The sequence below is a fragment of the Synchiropus splendidus genome, chromosome 11 (genome assembly GCF_027744825.2).
Source record: "Synchiropus splendidus isolate RoL2022-P1 chromosome 11, RoL_Sspl_1.0, whole genome shotgun sequence".
NCBI lineage: Eukaryota > Metazoa > Chordata > Actinopteri > Syngnathiformes > Callionymidae > Synchiropus > Synchiropus splendidus.
In genome coordinates, this window is record NC_071344.1 from 7,543,107 (window position 1) to 7,559,140 (window position 16,034).

General features: G+C 42.6%; 2 protein-coding genes across 3 annotated transcripts; one reads left to right on the plus strand and one right to left on the minus strand.

Moving 5' to 3' along the window:
- The first annotated feature begins 799 nt into the window (after nucleotides 1-799).
- Nucleotides 800-4,762, plus strand: gpr101 (G protein-coupled receptor 101). The gene is made up of 2 exons (XM_053879431.1): nucleotides 800-1,102; nucleotides 1,198-4,762. The coding sequence occupies exon 2, from the start codon at nucleotides 1,353-1,355 to the stop codon at nucleotides 2,634-2,636; it is 1,284 nt and encodes a 427-aa protein (XP_053735406.1). The 5' UTR covers nucleotides 800-1,102; nucleotides 1,198-1,352; the 3' UTR covers nucleotides 2,637-4,762.
- A 2,365-nt stretch (nucleotides 4,763-7,127) lies between these two features.
- LOC128767666 (transmembrane 9 superfamily member 2) lies at nucleotides 7,128-15,803 on the minus strand. 2 transcript variants are annotated; one of them, XM_053879869.1, is made up of 18 exons: nucleotides 15,511-15,803; nucleotides 14,968-15,035; nucleotides 14,784-14,877; nucleotides 14,239-14,366; nucleotides 13,999-14,128; nucleotides 13,589-13,716; nucleotides 13,410-13,524; nucleotides 13,242-13,321; nucleotides 12,402-12,507; nucleotides 12,154-12,201; nucleotides 11,707-11,839; nucleotides 11,504-11,623; nucleotides 11,367-11,424; nucleotides 11,077-11,236; nucleotides 10,853-11,004; nucleotides 10,664-10,775; nucleotides 10,076-10,247; nucleotides 7,128-7,408 (listed from the first exon to the last, which is right to left on the minus strand). In XM_053879869.1, exons 1-18 carry the CDS (start codon nucleotides 15,640-15,642, stop codon nucleotides 7,341-7,343), a joined length of 2,004 nt encoding a protein of 667 aa, XP_053735844.1. In that variant the 5' UTR covers nucleotides 15,643-15,803; the 3' UTR covers nucleotides 7,128-7,340. The 2 variants fall into 2 exon arrangements, with proteins under 2 accessions (XP_053735844.1, XP_053735845.1); XM_053879870.1 differs by lacking the exon at nucleotides 12,154-12,201 and having other exon boundaries at nucleotides 15,511-15,802.
- Between the last annotated feature and the right edge of the window lie 231 nt (nucleotides 15,804-16,034).

A 16,034-nucleotide genomic window follows, 5' to 3' on the forward strand; every position in this document is an offset into this window, starting at 1 on the left:
GCTCCGAAGGGCAACACAATAGATCCACAGAACTAAATGCAGAAGAGGGGAGTACTCGAGTCATGAGGAAGTCATAAGAGGGCAGGTAGGTCAATCAGCAAGAAAAGAATCAGGACAATCAGCAGCCGGTCGAGGGAGGACAAAGGTTGAGAATCTGCAAAAATAAAACCAAATACACGCATGGATTAGAAAAGCTGGAGCTTGACTCAAAGAGCAGCAGACCAAAGCATCGTACAAGGAGAGTTAAATGTGAGTTTACTAATCCACTGAAGAAAACACAGACAGACGAAAAGGGAAGTGGAGGACCAGAAGAGAATGGAACTGAGGAAGTACAGTTGAAACTTAAAACAAACGTGATGATCAGAACAGAATGAAACACTTGAAGGAGGATGAAGACTTTAAATAGTCTCCTCCACTTCCTGTCACGGGTTGCCATGGCAAGTCATCCTCCTCCACCTGAGCGTGTCTTGCGCATCAGAGAAATAGCACCTCTTTATAGAAAGGTACTGCAGGACTCATCATCATCAAAAATATTCAGTCATAACCAGAACAGTAGGCCGGTCTGCAGCACGCTGTTCTTACGCTGGACATTAATACTGTTATGGATATAAGAGCAGCGTTTACATGACGTCATGCCCACTGTCCACATGAGAGACATAAGCTTTTCTCTTCACAGTATTAAAAATAGAAGAGGAGAAAAGCGCAGCCTGGTGTCAGACAGCAGCATCTTGCGCGTCACAGCAGAACGCGGGGATGTGTTGGGAGGGGGCGGGCGACGAGCTCCAGCGGGGGCAGCAGCTCTCGTTGCAGGTGTCCTCCGTCTCGCTGACGCGGACGAGGCTTAAGCAGTTTAACATCGCGGAGGCATGTAAAACATCGCGGCTGATAACGTGTAAGATGACAAGCGTCTGATCCGGTCTGAAATCTGAGCGCGAGCGACGCGCGAGAGACGCGCTGGTGTGGATGAGAAGACCCCCGCTGGGTGAAGCCGCGCAGCATATGTTAGCTCGCTGCCATTGACTGGAGATGGAAATGGAAGCCGAGCGGCGGAAAGGCAGCGAGACGATCCGCGATCTGAACCCGGCGTCGAGATAAGCGCGAGGTACGTTTCTGCATCATCGAGATTGGCAGTCCTCAGGTTGGACACCCACACTGAAAGATGGAGGCTTATTCTGTCACCATTGTTCCACTCTGCAGATGTGGCCTGATGTTGTAATCGACCACAGCACCGGGAACATGCTTCCACCGGGCTTTTCTCTCGCCATGAGGACGATGGTCGATCACTTGCATGTGGAGATTCCACGCTGATCTGCACAGCACATGCACCCGATGACCCCGGCGTCGGAGCAACAATGTCCAGCTCCAAAGCCCCCACCTTGGAGAGGAACATCAGCTCGGACCCCTGGCTCAGCAGCGAGGATCCGTCCACCGCCAACAGTGTGGTGAAGATCGTGCTGATATCCCTCATCGTGTGCGTGTCCCTCTTTGGGAATGTTGTGGTGCTCCTGGTGTTTCAGAGGAAGCCCCAGCTGCTGCACGTGGCCAACCGTTTTGTCCTCAACCTCCTCCTGGCCGACCTCCTCCAGACCATCTTGGTGATGCCGTTCGCCATCGCCGCCACCGCGCCGTGCGTCTGGCCGCTGGACGCTCGCCTGTGCCAGGTCTTGATCGTGCTCATGCACCTGTTTGCTTTTGTGGGCGTCAACACCATCATCGTGGTGTCGGTGGACCGCTACCTCGCCATCATCCACCCTCTGTCGTACCCCACACGCATGACGCCTCACCTAGGGACCAACCTGATCATCTGCACCTGGGTGCTGGGCTTCCTGCAGAGCACCCCGCCGCTCTACGGCTGGGGGACCATTGACTTCGACAGCCATCACAAGGTCTGCTCAGTGGTGTGGTCGTCCAGTCTGTCCTACTCCGCCGTGGTGTCGGCCTTCTCCTTCTGGCTGCCGGTGCTCATCATGCTGGGCTGCTACTGGATGGTGTTCCGAGCGGCTCGCAGGCAGAACGCGCTTGTCCATCCCGTGCAGACGCACTCCTACTCCCAGGACCCGCAGAGCCAGAGCGCACTACAACAACCGCAGCAGGCCGAGGAGCCGTGCGCAGCTCGAGCGTACCCGCTTCGAGCCAAACACCGACGCTTCCACTACCACTGCAAGGCAGCTCGAGTCGTCTTCGTCATCATGGCGTCGTACATCTTCAGCATGGGTCCCTACAGCGTCCTCAACATGGTCTCCATGTGCAGCCCAGCGGTGATCCCCACCTGGCTCAGCTCTCTGGCGCTGGTCCTCTTTTTCCTGCAGTGCTGCCTCCACCCGTACATTTACGGCTACATGCATCGCAGTGTGAGAAAAGAGTTCCTGGCTCTCCTCTGTGGGCTTTTCTGCAAACAAGGAGGCCCGCGGCAGAGCTCGGCGGTGGAGAGCTGCTTCACCGCCACAGAGGGCCGGTCTGGATTACACAGCCAGCCGCCGGCTCATCGGGTGTTCCCGCTGCAGACTTGGGAAGAGTGCACCACAACTTCCTCCCCCACCTTTGAGAGGAGGTCCAAGGGCAGCCGCAAGGACACGGCGTCGACCAGCATCAGCTCTGAGAAGGAGCTCACGGTCCACAGCAAGTCTGATGCTTGAACACAACATTCACAATGTTCCCATTTCAGTCAAGGTGTTTGTTTGAAGTACAAAAATATACCTCTCACTGAATACGCCGTTTGGAGGCCTTGTGACAAAGTTTCTTTATTCACCTGTTTAGCTGCCATTACCTTCCCTTTCTGAGGGTGAACACCTTTTAAAATTCAAATTAATGTACACAAGGGCCTTTTGCTGGTTGAACCGTGGGTCCAAACGTTAGCATGGTGAGACCTTTCCAAGTCCAACCATGTTTAATGTAAGACGCTGCCATACAACTGTACCAGGCATCTTTACATCCAGTCTGTCCTTCACCCCACTAAAATGGCGTCAAACACAAATGAACAAAGCACGGGGAAGTAAATCAGCTGTTTTTAGTCTCTCAAGTTGTGTTTATAAGTGTGTGTACAAGTGTGTAAACTGCCATTGTGTGACAGGAAATGTACTCAACTGCAGCTCATTCAGATCATTTATATATATATCATTAAAAACTTTTTTTAGCATTTAAAATATCATTGATAGCAGTGCTGCAGTCAAGTGTAGAGACCAGAACCGGTGAGGATGGTGAGACCAAGGCCGAGGGACTGACTGACCAGTTGTGTTCTGTTGGTAACATTTCACTTGTTTTATTTGAAAATATAAATTCTACTTGGACTACAATACTAGTTGATAGCAATGAGCTATTGATTGACAGTCAGTGATTCATGTAAAAGCAGAAAAAAACCCCATAATCGATTTAAAAACTGAGGCCATTGTAAATTAAAAACTTATTTTCCAGTTGGGCAGATGACACCATCGTACATGAGCTGGTACGACACTTGTTTTTACATCTCAGAATTGTGCTTTGCCTTTACAAACCACGAGTGCAATTTCCAATAAATGCATTTAATTGTTAGTTTTACATTCAACAAATTGTAAAACAAATGGGGTTAAGGTATAAAAAGCATGCTGTGACACTTAGTGTTTAAATAGTCAATTGTTAATATCTGGTGCGCCAATGTAGTTACTTGATAATGACACGTATTATATGTAATATATTACTTGAATTAAGAAGAAGGCTATATTGGGGGAAATACAATTCTATTTTAATAATACAAATATAGTAATTATAAGTCTAAATAAACAGATATAATATAAATAGGTGACATAGTATATAAAGATATATATCAAGAGAGCGAGAGAGCAAGAGACAGTCATACTTAGGTAGTGAACATCAGTATGACTCAAAGATGTTAGTTTGTAGATGAATATTCAGAAGAATTTATTGAGATTTCATCAGAGCATTTGATCAGCCCAGCTGGTGTGCAATTTATTCATTGTTTCATGGCTATTTAGCTTTATTTTCTATGAACCTCATGTGACTCATTGCCTTACAGTGTCCTTCTGTATGATTTAAAGTGTGTTGTATAAAATCTAATGTAAATAATATGGACGTTTAGAGAGAGAAGTCACACATTTAACAGTGTATTGTAGTTCATGTTAATGTGGTGATGTTGGATTGTGCTTAGTAACGGCTCGGGGAAAGGTTTTTGTCCGCATGAAGGAACTCGATGCTGTTTCTGGCTACACTTGCCGCTCATCAACTCAGGGTGTGTTCTCAAATTTAGGTTCCCATTTCTGGACCAAATTGTGTTTGAAACGGCATTGGTTTTAGTCTCAAAGCGCCTTTAAAATGCGTGGAAAACATTGGGTGCCTGCTAGTGAACAACACAAGAGGAGTGACTGTGATGAACCTGCGGGTGTGTTTTTGTTCGCTGTGTTTCGAACCCAACGTAAGCAGCGTGTGTGTGTGCACGTGTGTGTCAAGTCGTGGACATTTAGTGTGCGATCGTTGAGATCATGGAGTGACTTCAGGATGTTGCCAAAGGATGACGGAGCTTCATCGCAGCATTGTAGAAAATACTTGAACCAGTACATGAGTCACTTTTTTTTTGTAAGGAAAACAAAAGACTGGTGCTGCCTGTTGTTTAAATCGACTGCGTTCCGTGGATCTGAGCCGCATGTTTCTGGACACTACCAGCCGACAATCAAACTTAGGGTTTGTGATCGTACAGTCATTTGCTCACTATACACTTGATTTTGAACTGCTTTAAAATGATTTATGTGACTTCTATTGTGATCTTGGTACAATGTCAAGAATAAAAAGATGTTTGTTAACCACGGTCTTTACCTTGTTGCTCCAACGACAAGTCAAGGGATTTGGTTGTGCATGCAACATGTGCACTAAAATCCCAGCACAATGTATGTGTTCAATTGAGGTGATACCGACACTATAGAAGAGGAATTAACCACTTTTGTTCTTGTTGGTTTCCAAAGCACAAAGACGTCATTCATTGTGGCGGTATTAGCGGAATAAATCCTTCAGCTGGTCCTGCAGGCAGGCGACTGCTTTCTCTTCAAGATTAGAGGCACAATACAGGTGATTTATTGATGCAGACAAGCATGTCGTATTAATATTATTGAAACAATGGTTCACCTTTAGATGTGCAGTCTACAACGGCCACTTAAAAAAGAATTCTATCATTTAAATTTCTGAATTATAACACCAGAAAATGAGAGTAAGAAGTCCAAAATGAATTTAGATCAAGTGAAGAAAGAGGCGGCGACACGGTACAGAATGGTCCTGACTAGCTAAGGTCAAAGGTCATCGCCACTTCCTTCCACCTATGAGTCAGAGGTGGGTAACTAATTATATATATATTGCATACATAATATAATATAGGCACAAGTGTAATTACACCATGACACTATATGCATTAGAATCAATTTTATTGCCATGGTCATTGGGGATCCCAGCAACTAGGAAAGTGCTGAGGAATAAAAAAGTGCTGTCAATAAAATAAAATAAAATAAAATACAATAAAATAAGAAAGGCTGATATCATGAATTCAACAATAAAAATTAAATGCATGCAATATGCTAATTCATTATATTAATTTCAAAAGTTTTAGTAACAAATCATAAATATTCTTAAGGATAGAAAGGTCAAAGTTGATATGAATGCACTCAATTACAAGGCATTTTTTCACCTGCAATATTTTATTCATTTATTTTGAGAGAAGTGCTTAATATAAAAAAGAAAATAAAGGCCTAAAATAAGTTATATTTAGAGTTAGTAACAGATGAAGTCAACAGAAATGTCATTTGTTTTAATGGCAGAGGGATGCGTTTTGCCCACCCTCGCCCTGAACCCACAATTATTGAAAGAAGAAATTCACATTCAATTTCGTCATGAAGGCAAAAGTGTACAATTTTGATGGTTCTGTAATTGATATACAAACGTGTCAGTGGTCTAGCGAGAATGTTCGCACGCAGACTCGACTAACTTCTCGCTAGGCTGCGACAGTGTGCGTCCGGGCTGCCACCTTCTGTTACGGTATGAAATTTTCCACAGCTATTTTTTTATGTATCATTGACTTACTGTTCAAAGCAACATTTTTAAAAGCTTCTTTCTTTACAACACACTTAACATTTATGTCCACAAAATGATGCGAGTGCAGCCGACATCATTTTCATGTCTCTGGACTGATCTGAAATAACTGACTCAGAAGTAGAATAATAGGGCATCAGACTCCAGTTAACACGGCATCATGGAATGGGAAAAAAAATGTGAGTTGCATAGCCCCCTAGATCCGTATGTAGACAGACACAAGATTGCACTTCCTCTGAGAACAATGACTCAAAGAATCCAGTGATGGAGACTTGAAGTCAAGACGTTTCTGAGACATTTCTGTGTATATCACACACATGAATGTATTGTTCAGAACCCGCCCTGATCTTTACCCCGCATGTGTGTAGCTTTGTTATGAGCTGTTCCCAACGTGTTCTCAGATGCGAAAAATACGAGAGAGCAACCTTGGAATGGACTGCATTTTATTTGTAAAAATGATATCACCTTGGGTGATGACTCCACGCTGCTCAAAGCCAACAGCAGTGTTCGACATATTTGAGCACTTAAAGCAATTTCATCTACAAGGTTGCATATTTACATGACCGGTAAGTTCACAGACTATTGAGGGGAGGCCAAACAAAAACATGCATTACTGAGTTCATTCAGAAGGAATTTTAGCTGCAGCACATTCATCTATGATACAAATGTGCTTTTCTCTTTTCATCAAATGAACCCCTTTATTAAACTAAAGACTGGACATGTACTCTGGAGCATCGTCAGTGTTTATATCATTTCTTAATAACAATACAAGCTGATAATTAAAGCCCCGATTTACTTAAAAAAAAAAACGAAAGAAAACCTCCAACAGGATCAACATCTGCAAGTAGCTTTTTCCTCATTCGCCCCATCTATACAACATATGTACACACTCTTATTATTACAATATGGGTAATAATAAACTCATTAAGCCAGAAGGAAATAGAAAAAAATCAAAAGTAATCTTTTACTTTAAGAAAATTCAAATAAAAACACTTGAGCCCCTCACACCCACCAGAGAGAGAAAAACAACCCTGACAATGATTTCACTGGAACCCACATTCATGTTAAAATTCCACTCAAACGACTAGTCGACAGTGAAAACAAAATAATATATATATAAAAAAAAAAAAATAAAGACAAACAATAGAGAGATAGGCTTATAGCACAAAAGAGGACGGGCCCAGACCTTCGATCTTATCTACGGTAAGTGATGACAAGCTGTTCGGATCCAGTTGATTGATCGCAGTTTGGTTTGCCAAGTGAAGCTCCTGCATTTCTCAGTCCACCTTCACCACACTGTAGATCTTATTTACAAACCAGAAGCAGGCGAAGAACCCGATTGTACCTGAGGAGGAGGAGGAGGAGAAGAGGTTAAAGGAAAATATATTGACACGGTTTACAGTCTAGATCAGTGGCACGCATATCAAAGGAACGTGGCCGGGAAAGGTCACCAACAGCTTTGTGTGCTTGCATCAGGTTTAAAAATCGCACAAGAAACCACAGCAAAGTTGTTGTACCAAGGAGACGCTCTCCTAATCCAAAACCTTTTCAATGGACATTCAAAAAAAAAAAAATCTGACGGTTCGTTGGCAGCCTGCTCCTGAATTTAATTAGATCAAAGTTGAGAAGGATTTGGAGGAGAAAGACAGGACAATAAAGACACCAAGAGCTTTAATATTATTGAGCTGAAAAGTGGAAGTGGAGGACGGAAAGTGATTATCTTTCCCTTCAATCCCAGGCTTAATTCCGGCTGATAATCTTCTGACATCTCGTCCTCTTGCTACTTACAGCTCCATCCGTAGATCATGTCAGGAGTGTGACGGGGACCAGCGGGGTTACGGGGGGAACTTTGATCGGGGCTAATGACAGTAAAGCGGCGGATACGTTGTCATACTCTGACACCAGCGTGAGCCGATTATTTCTGGGCCACAAAGAGTCGGTCCTTTATCTCAGTTACAACATTAGCCCTCGACATCAACCCGGATTTATCAGCGTGGGTCACCCAGTCAACATGCCACATGTGACTGAAGAATTCAAATGACAGTCATAATCAATTAGTAAACAACTATAACCACTCTATATTTTAGCAAAATTATAGTATACAAATACAATTCTAATGAATTTAAAAACAATTTTTTACAACTTACAATTAAGTGCATTTTTAATGGATCCTCATACAAAACAAAATAAAAAATAAAATTTGTTTTTTTAAATGATCAACAATGGAATTTTGAAACTATATAAAACTACTACCAGGATGTGGCTTGCTGCTGGGTAAACACTGCACATGAAATGTGACAAATGCCAGGAGGCTTGGGTGTGTACTTGTCAGGGAGCAACACCTTTGAGACCAAGTTCATATGTCATCCTAGAAATAGCATAAACCATCATTGCTTTAGTTCTGATACAAATTGGAGTCCATTTCAATTTTGAATATTGAAAAATATTTTTACTTTATGCCCCCTTGAACCTACACTGCTACCATCACAAGAACAGTGATGAGATGGATGGCACCTCAACAGCTCAAGTATGACAACTGAGTTACTTGGTAACCAGAGGAAAAAGTTATAATCCAGCGAGTCACAAATATGGCCTGTGGTAAGTTGTACTATTCGGACTTGAAGAGCTTGCATTTGTACTTCTTAGTGAGAACCGTTATGCATTTTTAAAGAACAGAGTGAGGACATTTTTGCTAAATGTGGCTGGTCCTCACTTTGTTAAGCCTCAGTTTGAGGGTTAAAACTACAAAAGAGCTCAGTTATTATTTCTTGGTTTCAGTTTGGTTCAGAGTCAAGGTTAACTTCAGCCATTTGTTTTAGATGGTTAGCATTATGGCATTGACACTCACTCACTCACTAAGACAGGGAAAAAGGTGTGTGTGTGTGTGTGTGTGTGTGTGTGTGTGTGTGTGTGTGTGTGTGTGTGTGCACGTGCATGCTGGCTGATTAAGAGAACGAGTGTTTCAAGGCAGATCTGCAGGGAGACGATGTAGATCAGGGACGTCAAACTGAATTCCAAAAGGGTCATGCAGGGTCAAGGTTTTCGCTCCAGTCAAACAAGCAGCACCGGATTACAGTCTTCAGTCACCTGATGGGTAAAAGTGTCTGCTGCTGAATGGAACAGAAACCTGCACCCACAGCGACCTTTCGGGGATTCAGTTTCACACTGATGTGGATGGAAGGTCATTTGATGGCTGATGTGAAAGCAGATGAATGTTCGGAGGCGGAGTTGGCAGTGAAGTAGAACAGCACACATATCTTGATATGAACCACTGAGATGCTGTACGTTAAGACTTCCTCTTGAAGGTGTTCTAGTGAGAAGCTTTTCGTTCAGCCACCAACTTCGACTGTTTTGTGACATGTCGTTTGAGTGAGCGCGACACCTCTGCCCTGAGCGGTTTCAGCAGCTGAAAGGTAACACTGGGAAGATCACATGAGCATCTTTCTGTGTTGATCACATTCCAAACTCAGAGAAACCGGTGGAACCAGTGTAACTGAGACACGCCGGGTTGGAGAGAGTGGGACTACGTCACACACAGGCCTGACACTTGGCATACTGAAGTTTGTTTTAAAGGACACTAGCAGCGCCTTACACTCACAGAGTCTGGGCTGAAATAATCGGAAACATTTTGCCTCATTTTCATCAATAAGTGACTAAGGACTTACAATAAATAAAGGAATTCTGGTGTCAAAGTAGAACCATGCCAGATGGAACGACTCCTTGACTTGATGTAGCCTAGTGGTTTCACATGCCTTCACTAGTGTAACCATGCGAAAATGCACTTTGACCACAAACGAGACTTGGAACACAAATAGCTGCGTTGCTTCCGTCTCACACCAAGACAAATATCCTGAGTCCGGGGAAGTTGGGATGGTAAAAGCAGTGCAAACAACACTCCCATTTTCACTCACAATATAAAACCAATCGATTGTTCTGAGGTCAGTGACATGGTTTGAATGGCAGGTGACATCATAATTCATGCTATGTAAATGTTGTGCAAGTCCAAGCTCACCTGTGAAGAGGAAGAAGATGAGGACCATGATCATCGTGTATCCAAAATACAGTATAGTGCTGGCGGCTCCTATGATTTGTAGCTTTGAGTAAAAGTAATGCACTGCATAGACAAACAGGTAAACTGCTGTGAAGCCGCTGGTCAGGAAGGACCGCCACCACCAGTGATAGTCCTGCAAACACAAGAGCACAAGAAGACTGGTCAACATCTAGACTGTGTGAGGCTTCGGACCCTTGTACGAGAGCCACTTAAAAACAATGCTCAAAAAGGTTCTGCACAAAAGCAGCATGCAAGACGAGATGACGGTAAATATTGACAACAGAACTAACCACAATACATGAAAGGAAAACAAATATAAAGGCTGTGATGAAAGGCTTTACATAAATGTAAAGTGTGTTTAGATAAATGCTCACTAAAAACACAAGAAAGGAGCAGAAAAATAAGTCGAAGAGGAACAATAAAAACAGTTTCAAGAAAAAACAAACAAGAAGATGATGCTTTCCAAAAAGATCTAAAACAAATGAGTATACAGAGTATATTAGAAAGAGTATATTAATGCCTGTGTTTGTACTATTCATATTTTAGTACCTCAGCGCAGAGGTGGAAGTAGCAAAGCAGGATGGTAGCCTCGGAGCAGGTGATCAGCAAGATGATAAACACCAGGAACAGGAATCCAAACATGTAGTACATCTGATGAGACCTGAGATAAAAGACGTTCTCACATGAAACTTTATCAGACAAACCAAACATTCGGGTTGAAAAGCAACAGCCTCTTACCAAATGCTATTAAGAATGAAGAAGAGCTGAATGAAGATGCAGCCGAAGGGCAGGATTCCCCCCATGACTATTCCAGGGATGGGCTTGGTGAAGAAGGACTGCTCTGGAATTTGGCGGGGAATTTGATTCGTTCGCACGGGTTGCTCGATGGGCTGCAGAGACAGAGATGTTTATCAGTTTATTCCAGTACCAGTTATTATACTGGGATTTCATATTATGCTCACAGGTTTCTTGAATCCAAAGTAGGCGCCTACGAAGGTGAGTGGGACCGAAATTCCAAACCAAAGAGCCAAAATGGCCACGAGAGTGCCAAAGGGAATGGCTGCGGAGGAGCCCTCCACCCAGAGGATGAGGTTCATCAGGAAGAAGTCGGCAAAAACAACCCTGGAGGGAAAAGAATTTGAAGACTCCAAGGCACAAACACTCATCTCACTTTAATTCTACTAAGCTAAACTGCAAGCATATCAAGTCAAATGGTTGCAACTCATAGTCAGTAGACGTTATGGTAACTCACCCAGGGCACAGCAACGCAGTCAGCAGGACATTTGACTTCCACTTTTCGCCTCCAAAAGCTACAATTTTGACAATCATAGAAGGTTCAACAGAATGTTTGGACATTGAAGTATTTCACAGGCGACAAGTGGGACTTACTTTTGTAAAGTCGCGCTGATACATAGCCAGCTGGGGTCCCCAGCAAAACCCAGAGGACCACAGAGCATGTCATGAGAGCACCTCTGTTGGCAGGAGACAGGAAGCCCAGGCACGCAAGGACTGAAGTCGGAAGACAATTCTCAATATACTAAAGCCACTTGAGGAGAAAGGAAAATGTGACAGTAATGCAAATAACTTCTTACAAAGGGTGATGAAGGTCATGATGAAGATCTGCGTGCCCTGTCCGACAAAGACCGACAGCAGCATCCCTTTCCTGGGAGGACGGAACACATCTCCATGCACTTGCTTCCAGCCAGACTCCTCCTGAGCGTCCTCCTGTCCAAGCAATCCACAAAGCAATGACATGGTTTAGGATAATTTGAACTCAGGTGAGTTAACCAGCAAGTAGTGAGAGGCACATCCTGGTCTAGCGAAGCAAAACAAGTGACATGAGAGAACACTGAAAAATCTGATGTGGAATATAACTGTCATGAAAAGTGATCATCAACCCAGATGACGATTGAGACTGAGACAATATTCCACATCATATTTGACCACACTCTTACGCTTGCCCATTTGCTGTGATCACTCGCCCAAAAATTGATTACAAGTACCATGAGTCAACAATCCATTTAGTAAATAAAGCTTACGTATGCCAGGGATTTCTCTTTGGCGGAAGGAAGCTTAATCAAGTCTGCCTGTGAAACGTAACAAAATATTCATCGCCCTTTGCCCATGCAGGTATTGCTGTCCTTACAAAGTCAAGATATGCAAGTTTAGTATCAGTCACTTATTGTATTTGAGAGTTTTCTCATTATTCACATGCAAACATGTAGTTGTTCCCCCACCAACGGCTTTGATCACTTAAAAATATGATGAGTGAAGATCAATGTTATACCTGATCCACCTGGTTGTATCTGGCAATGTCCTTATGCAGGGTGCGCAGCATGATCATGGCGACCATTCCAGACAGGAAGAGAACGATGACTAAAGAGTTCATGATGCTAGAGAAGAAACATGAGCATTAAAAACTGTTGTACGAGTTGTAGGTGCCGTCAGTTGTGAGGGAAGAATATTCCAAAATCAGCTCTGTCTCCAGGGTAACAGTATTGGTGAATTTTCTCCAAAGAACTGGCCTCTGTGCTACCACTTCCGTGAGCACCTCTGCAGCTAACAGGGTCGACATTAGATAGCTGACCAATTGTTATGCTGAAATTGGCTTTTGTAAACATTAACAAAGCAATGCAGCTGAAAGAGATTTCATTTTAAGGCCATGTATGACATCATTCAGTATTTATGAGACGTAAAACAGCATTAGACTCAACCAATGAAACCAGTGCACACTCATGGATATGAGGTCAAGAGAGTTTAAGAAACAGCAAGTTCAAAACCAACTTTACATGTGAAGCTTTCTTCAATAAGATGGAAAATCCAGAGGTGGCTGACAATCCGGTTAAATCCGGTCAGTTTCAGTGAGGCAACACGGCAAGATCTCGTAGTGAAATTAACATTTGAATAACAGAGAAATGAAAGGTGCGGGAAAACTGGTACAGCAAGGCTCTTCGGGCGTCACAAAACAATGGGAAAGACTTCATTCTCATAGGGATTGACAAACTTGTATTTCCTGTTATATGGCATTCCAATAAGTTAATGGTAAACGACGCTTGCATGTTATATTTGCAAGGATCAGAACTGTATTTCAAGCACGGGGTGAAGAAAAACAAAAGTGAGCACTCACCTGAACCATTGAATGTTGGTGTGAGGCATGGAGACCAAAATGTAGTCCCACCTGGAGGCCCATTTGATTTCGGTGTTTTCCTAATAAATAGACACATAGTGTCAGCCAGTGAAAATAAAACCTTCAGTATTTAAATGTACTGTACAGTAATTAACATTTGTGACTTACAACAAAAGTGACAGAGTAGGTGTAAATAATCTGGACATCATTTTCAAACTTGACCGGGATCTCCATTGGGGTCGCTTTTTCACAGTCTAGCTTCTGCTCGTCCGTATGCTCGATGCTGGGGATCACAGGTTAAATACATTAGAGACATTAAAACCGGGATTCACACAGACATTCAATACCTTTTGGGTTCCATGGTGGCAGCCACCAAGCGAGCTCCGCGCCATCCGTCTTTGTCTCCATTGTGGTAAGTGATCTTGAGGTCTACGTGGTTGAAGACGTAAAATGTGCTCTTCTTGTGGAAATCAGACTGAAGAGGGGGAAAAAATGGTTACAATCAAGTAAAATGGGTTTTTACTTTGATGTATTGCTTCAACATTTATTGTAAAAGTATAAGCCATACAAGCATAGAAGGACTAACCAACACATATCTACAAACAGAAGGGATATTTAGCCTTACAATGAGTGACTTGAATTAACCAGAGAAATGACGCACATTACGTTAATGTGCTGTTTAGTCTGTTCAATTATATAGTGAAGAAAAAAGCAACAAATCTGTTAGTATTATTTTAAAATAAATGTCAAGTCTCACATTGATGACGCATGCATCTTTTGGCCTGCCATCATCACCGACAAGGCAGCCGATTGGGAAGCCAGGGTTGCAGTATTTCTGATTATCCTCAACGTCGTAGCACCACGTGACTGGCATATTGTCAACAATCCTGGCAAAAAAAATCATAATAGGAGGTTGAATTTAACAATAATCTGTTCAGTCACACACCCAATTCCATGCTGAAAGAACACGAACGACAGTGGTTTAAGTATTACTAACCAGTGGTGCTGGTAATTCAGTTGCATTCCCATTTTAAGGAAATCCAGTTTGGTGGCATCTTGCTGGCTGTCCTTGGCATATTTCTTTTGGCAAACCTTCTTACATTTGACTTCTTCATTGAAGTTAAACTGCAAAACAATGAGAATCACAAGGAAAGTAAATAAAATGATTCTTTAAATATTTGTACCAAGCATATGCCAAAACTACAAAGAGATACATTAAAAATGTGGAACTCACTGACACAGTAAATAATAAGAGTATTCAAATGTATCAGACACAAAAACAGAACTTGCAAGTACAGTAGGACTGGAAGGAAGCAAACTTAAAAACAAGATGAAGTACATTAAAGACAGTAAAAAAAATTCATTGACGTCTAAGAAAAAAGAAGCAGCAGTGGGAATTAGGCACAGAAATAATTAGATTAGATGCCGTTTATTAATAGTAAGTCAAGTTAAGTAATAGTATAGTCTTTTCAGTCTACATAATGCCTGTGGTACAATTCGTATGAATGCATATCAACGAACAAGAGTTAAGAAAAAAGTTACCTTGTAAGGTGATGATTCAATTCTTTCGCCAAACAGCACCTGTCCAAGGTTCTCAGAGGGCCGCCTCTCCTCCTCATCTTTGCAAAAGTCAAACCTGAAAAAGCCGATAAAATGAATTACAAACCAGTCCTCACGCGTATCACAGTAAGTGTACAAGTGGCCACCATTCCCACACAGTACTCACACGTCATATTCATAAGGCAGGACCGACTCCACAGAATCCAACCGATTGACAAACAGCTGAATCAAAGTCTGAAAATAAGGAGAAACAAATGATTGCAGAGCGCAGAAGGGAAGGTGGAATGTCAGGTGACGAGTCATCTAATAAACAGGTACATGACTGCGACGGTGTTTAAAGTCAACAAATGATAAAGACGAGGACATAGAGGTCAAAAACTGAAAAGAAAAAAAAAGGCATCTTTGTGGAAATCAGGTGACTGATTAATAACTAGTTTGATCGAGACTACATACGTACGTGCGAAGTCAGTACGAAGTGCAAATATATTGAAGTGCATTACTTCAGCTATACCATTTTTATCATCAATAGTGTCCAACACTGTCATTTTCGACACACATTTCAACTCCTAGCCCTACTTTGATGAAACCACAGGGCCTGGTTAGCTGTGCTAAAGGGCACAGTTGCAACGCACTTAAAAACATTTGAACATAGTTTCACAAAACAGACACTCTGTGTGAGATAATATTACATGGTTTAACAAGATATTACCTGACAATCTTCGGTGCCTTTGCCGTTTTCGCAAAAACTCACTGGAGCCAAACCCGGAAGATAAAACGCCGAACACAAACGCGAAGCAAGAAGGCAGAATAGCGCGCAACCAAAACGTATGCGCAGCGTCATTTTGACTGTGTTGAAATTTAGAAACGTAAACCAATAAATACTGGGTTTTTGTTGAAGACAGGGTCTTTTCGTTGAGGGGCTCCTGAGTCCTGCTGCTCGTAGAGCATTAAGCGACCTCTCTGGCTAAAGCACCAGCATCGGTGACGTACTACTATGCGAGAAACGCGGAAATGAACACGCTGGAACCGGATATAAAACATTTCACATTTCAAAGGAAAACCCATTAAAGACACGAATATAAAGTGACATTACGTACAGGTTGTTGTCGTGGATGTTCATTGTTTTTGTTTATGTATGATGCGCTTTACATACTGCGCATGAAGCACCGCGAGGTGGACAAAACGCAATGAAAAAAAAAACAATATGCAAACGTACAACTTTACCTTGAAAAG

Coding starts and splice junctions, on each gene's coding strand:
- gpr101 (XM_053879431.1), top strand. CDS start 1,353: ATGTCCAGCTCCAAAGCCCCCACCTTGGAGAGGAACATCAGCTCGGAC.
- LOC128767666 (XM_053879869.1), bottom strand. CDS start 15,642: ATGACGCTGCGCATACGTTTTGGTTGCGCGCTATTCTGCCTTCTTGCT. Junction 13,717..13,998: donor AAGATGCATGCGTCATCAAT/GTGAGACTTGAC, acceptor CCCCCTCTTCAG/TCTGATTTCCACAAGAAGAG. Junction 11,005..11,076: donor ACTTTGGATTCAAGAAACCT/GTGAGCATAATA, acceptor CTGTCTCTGCAG/CCCATCGAGCAACCCGTGCG.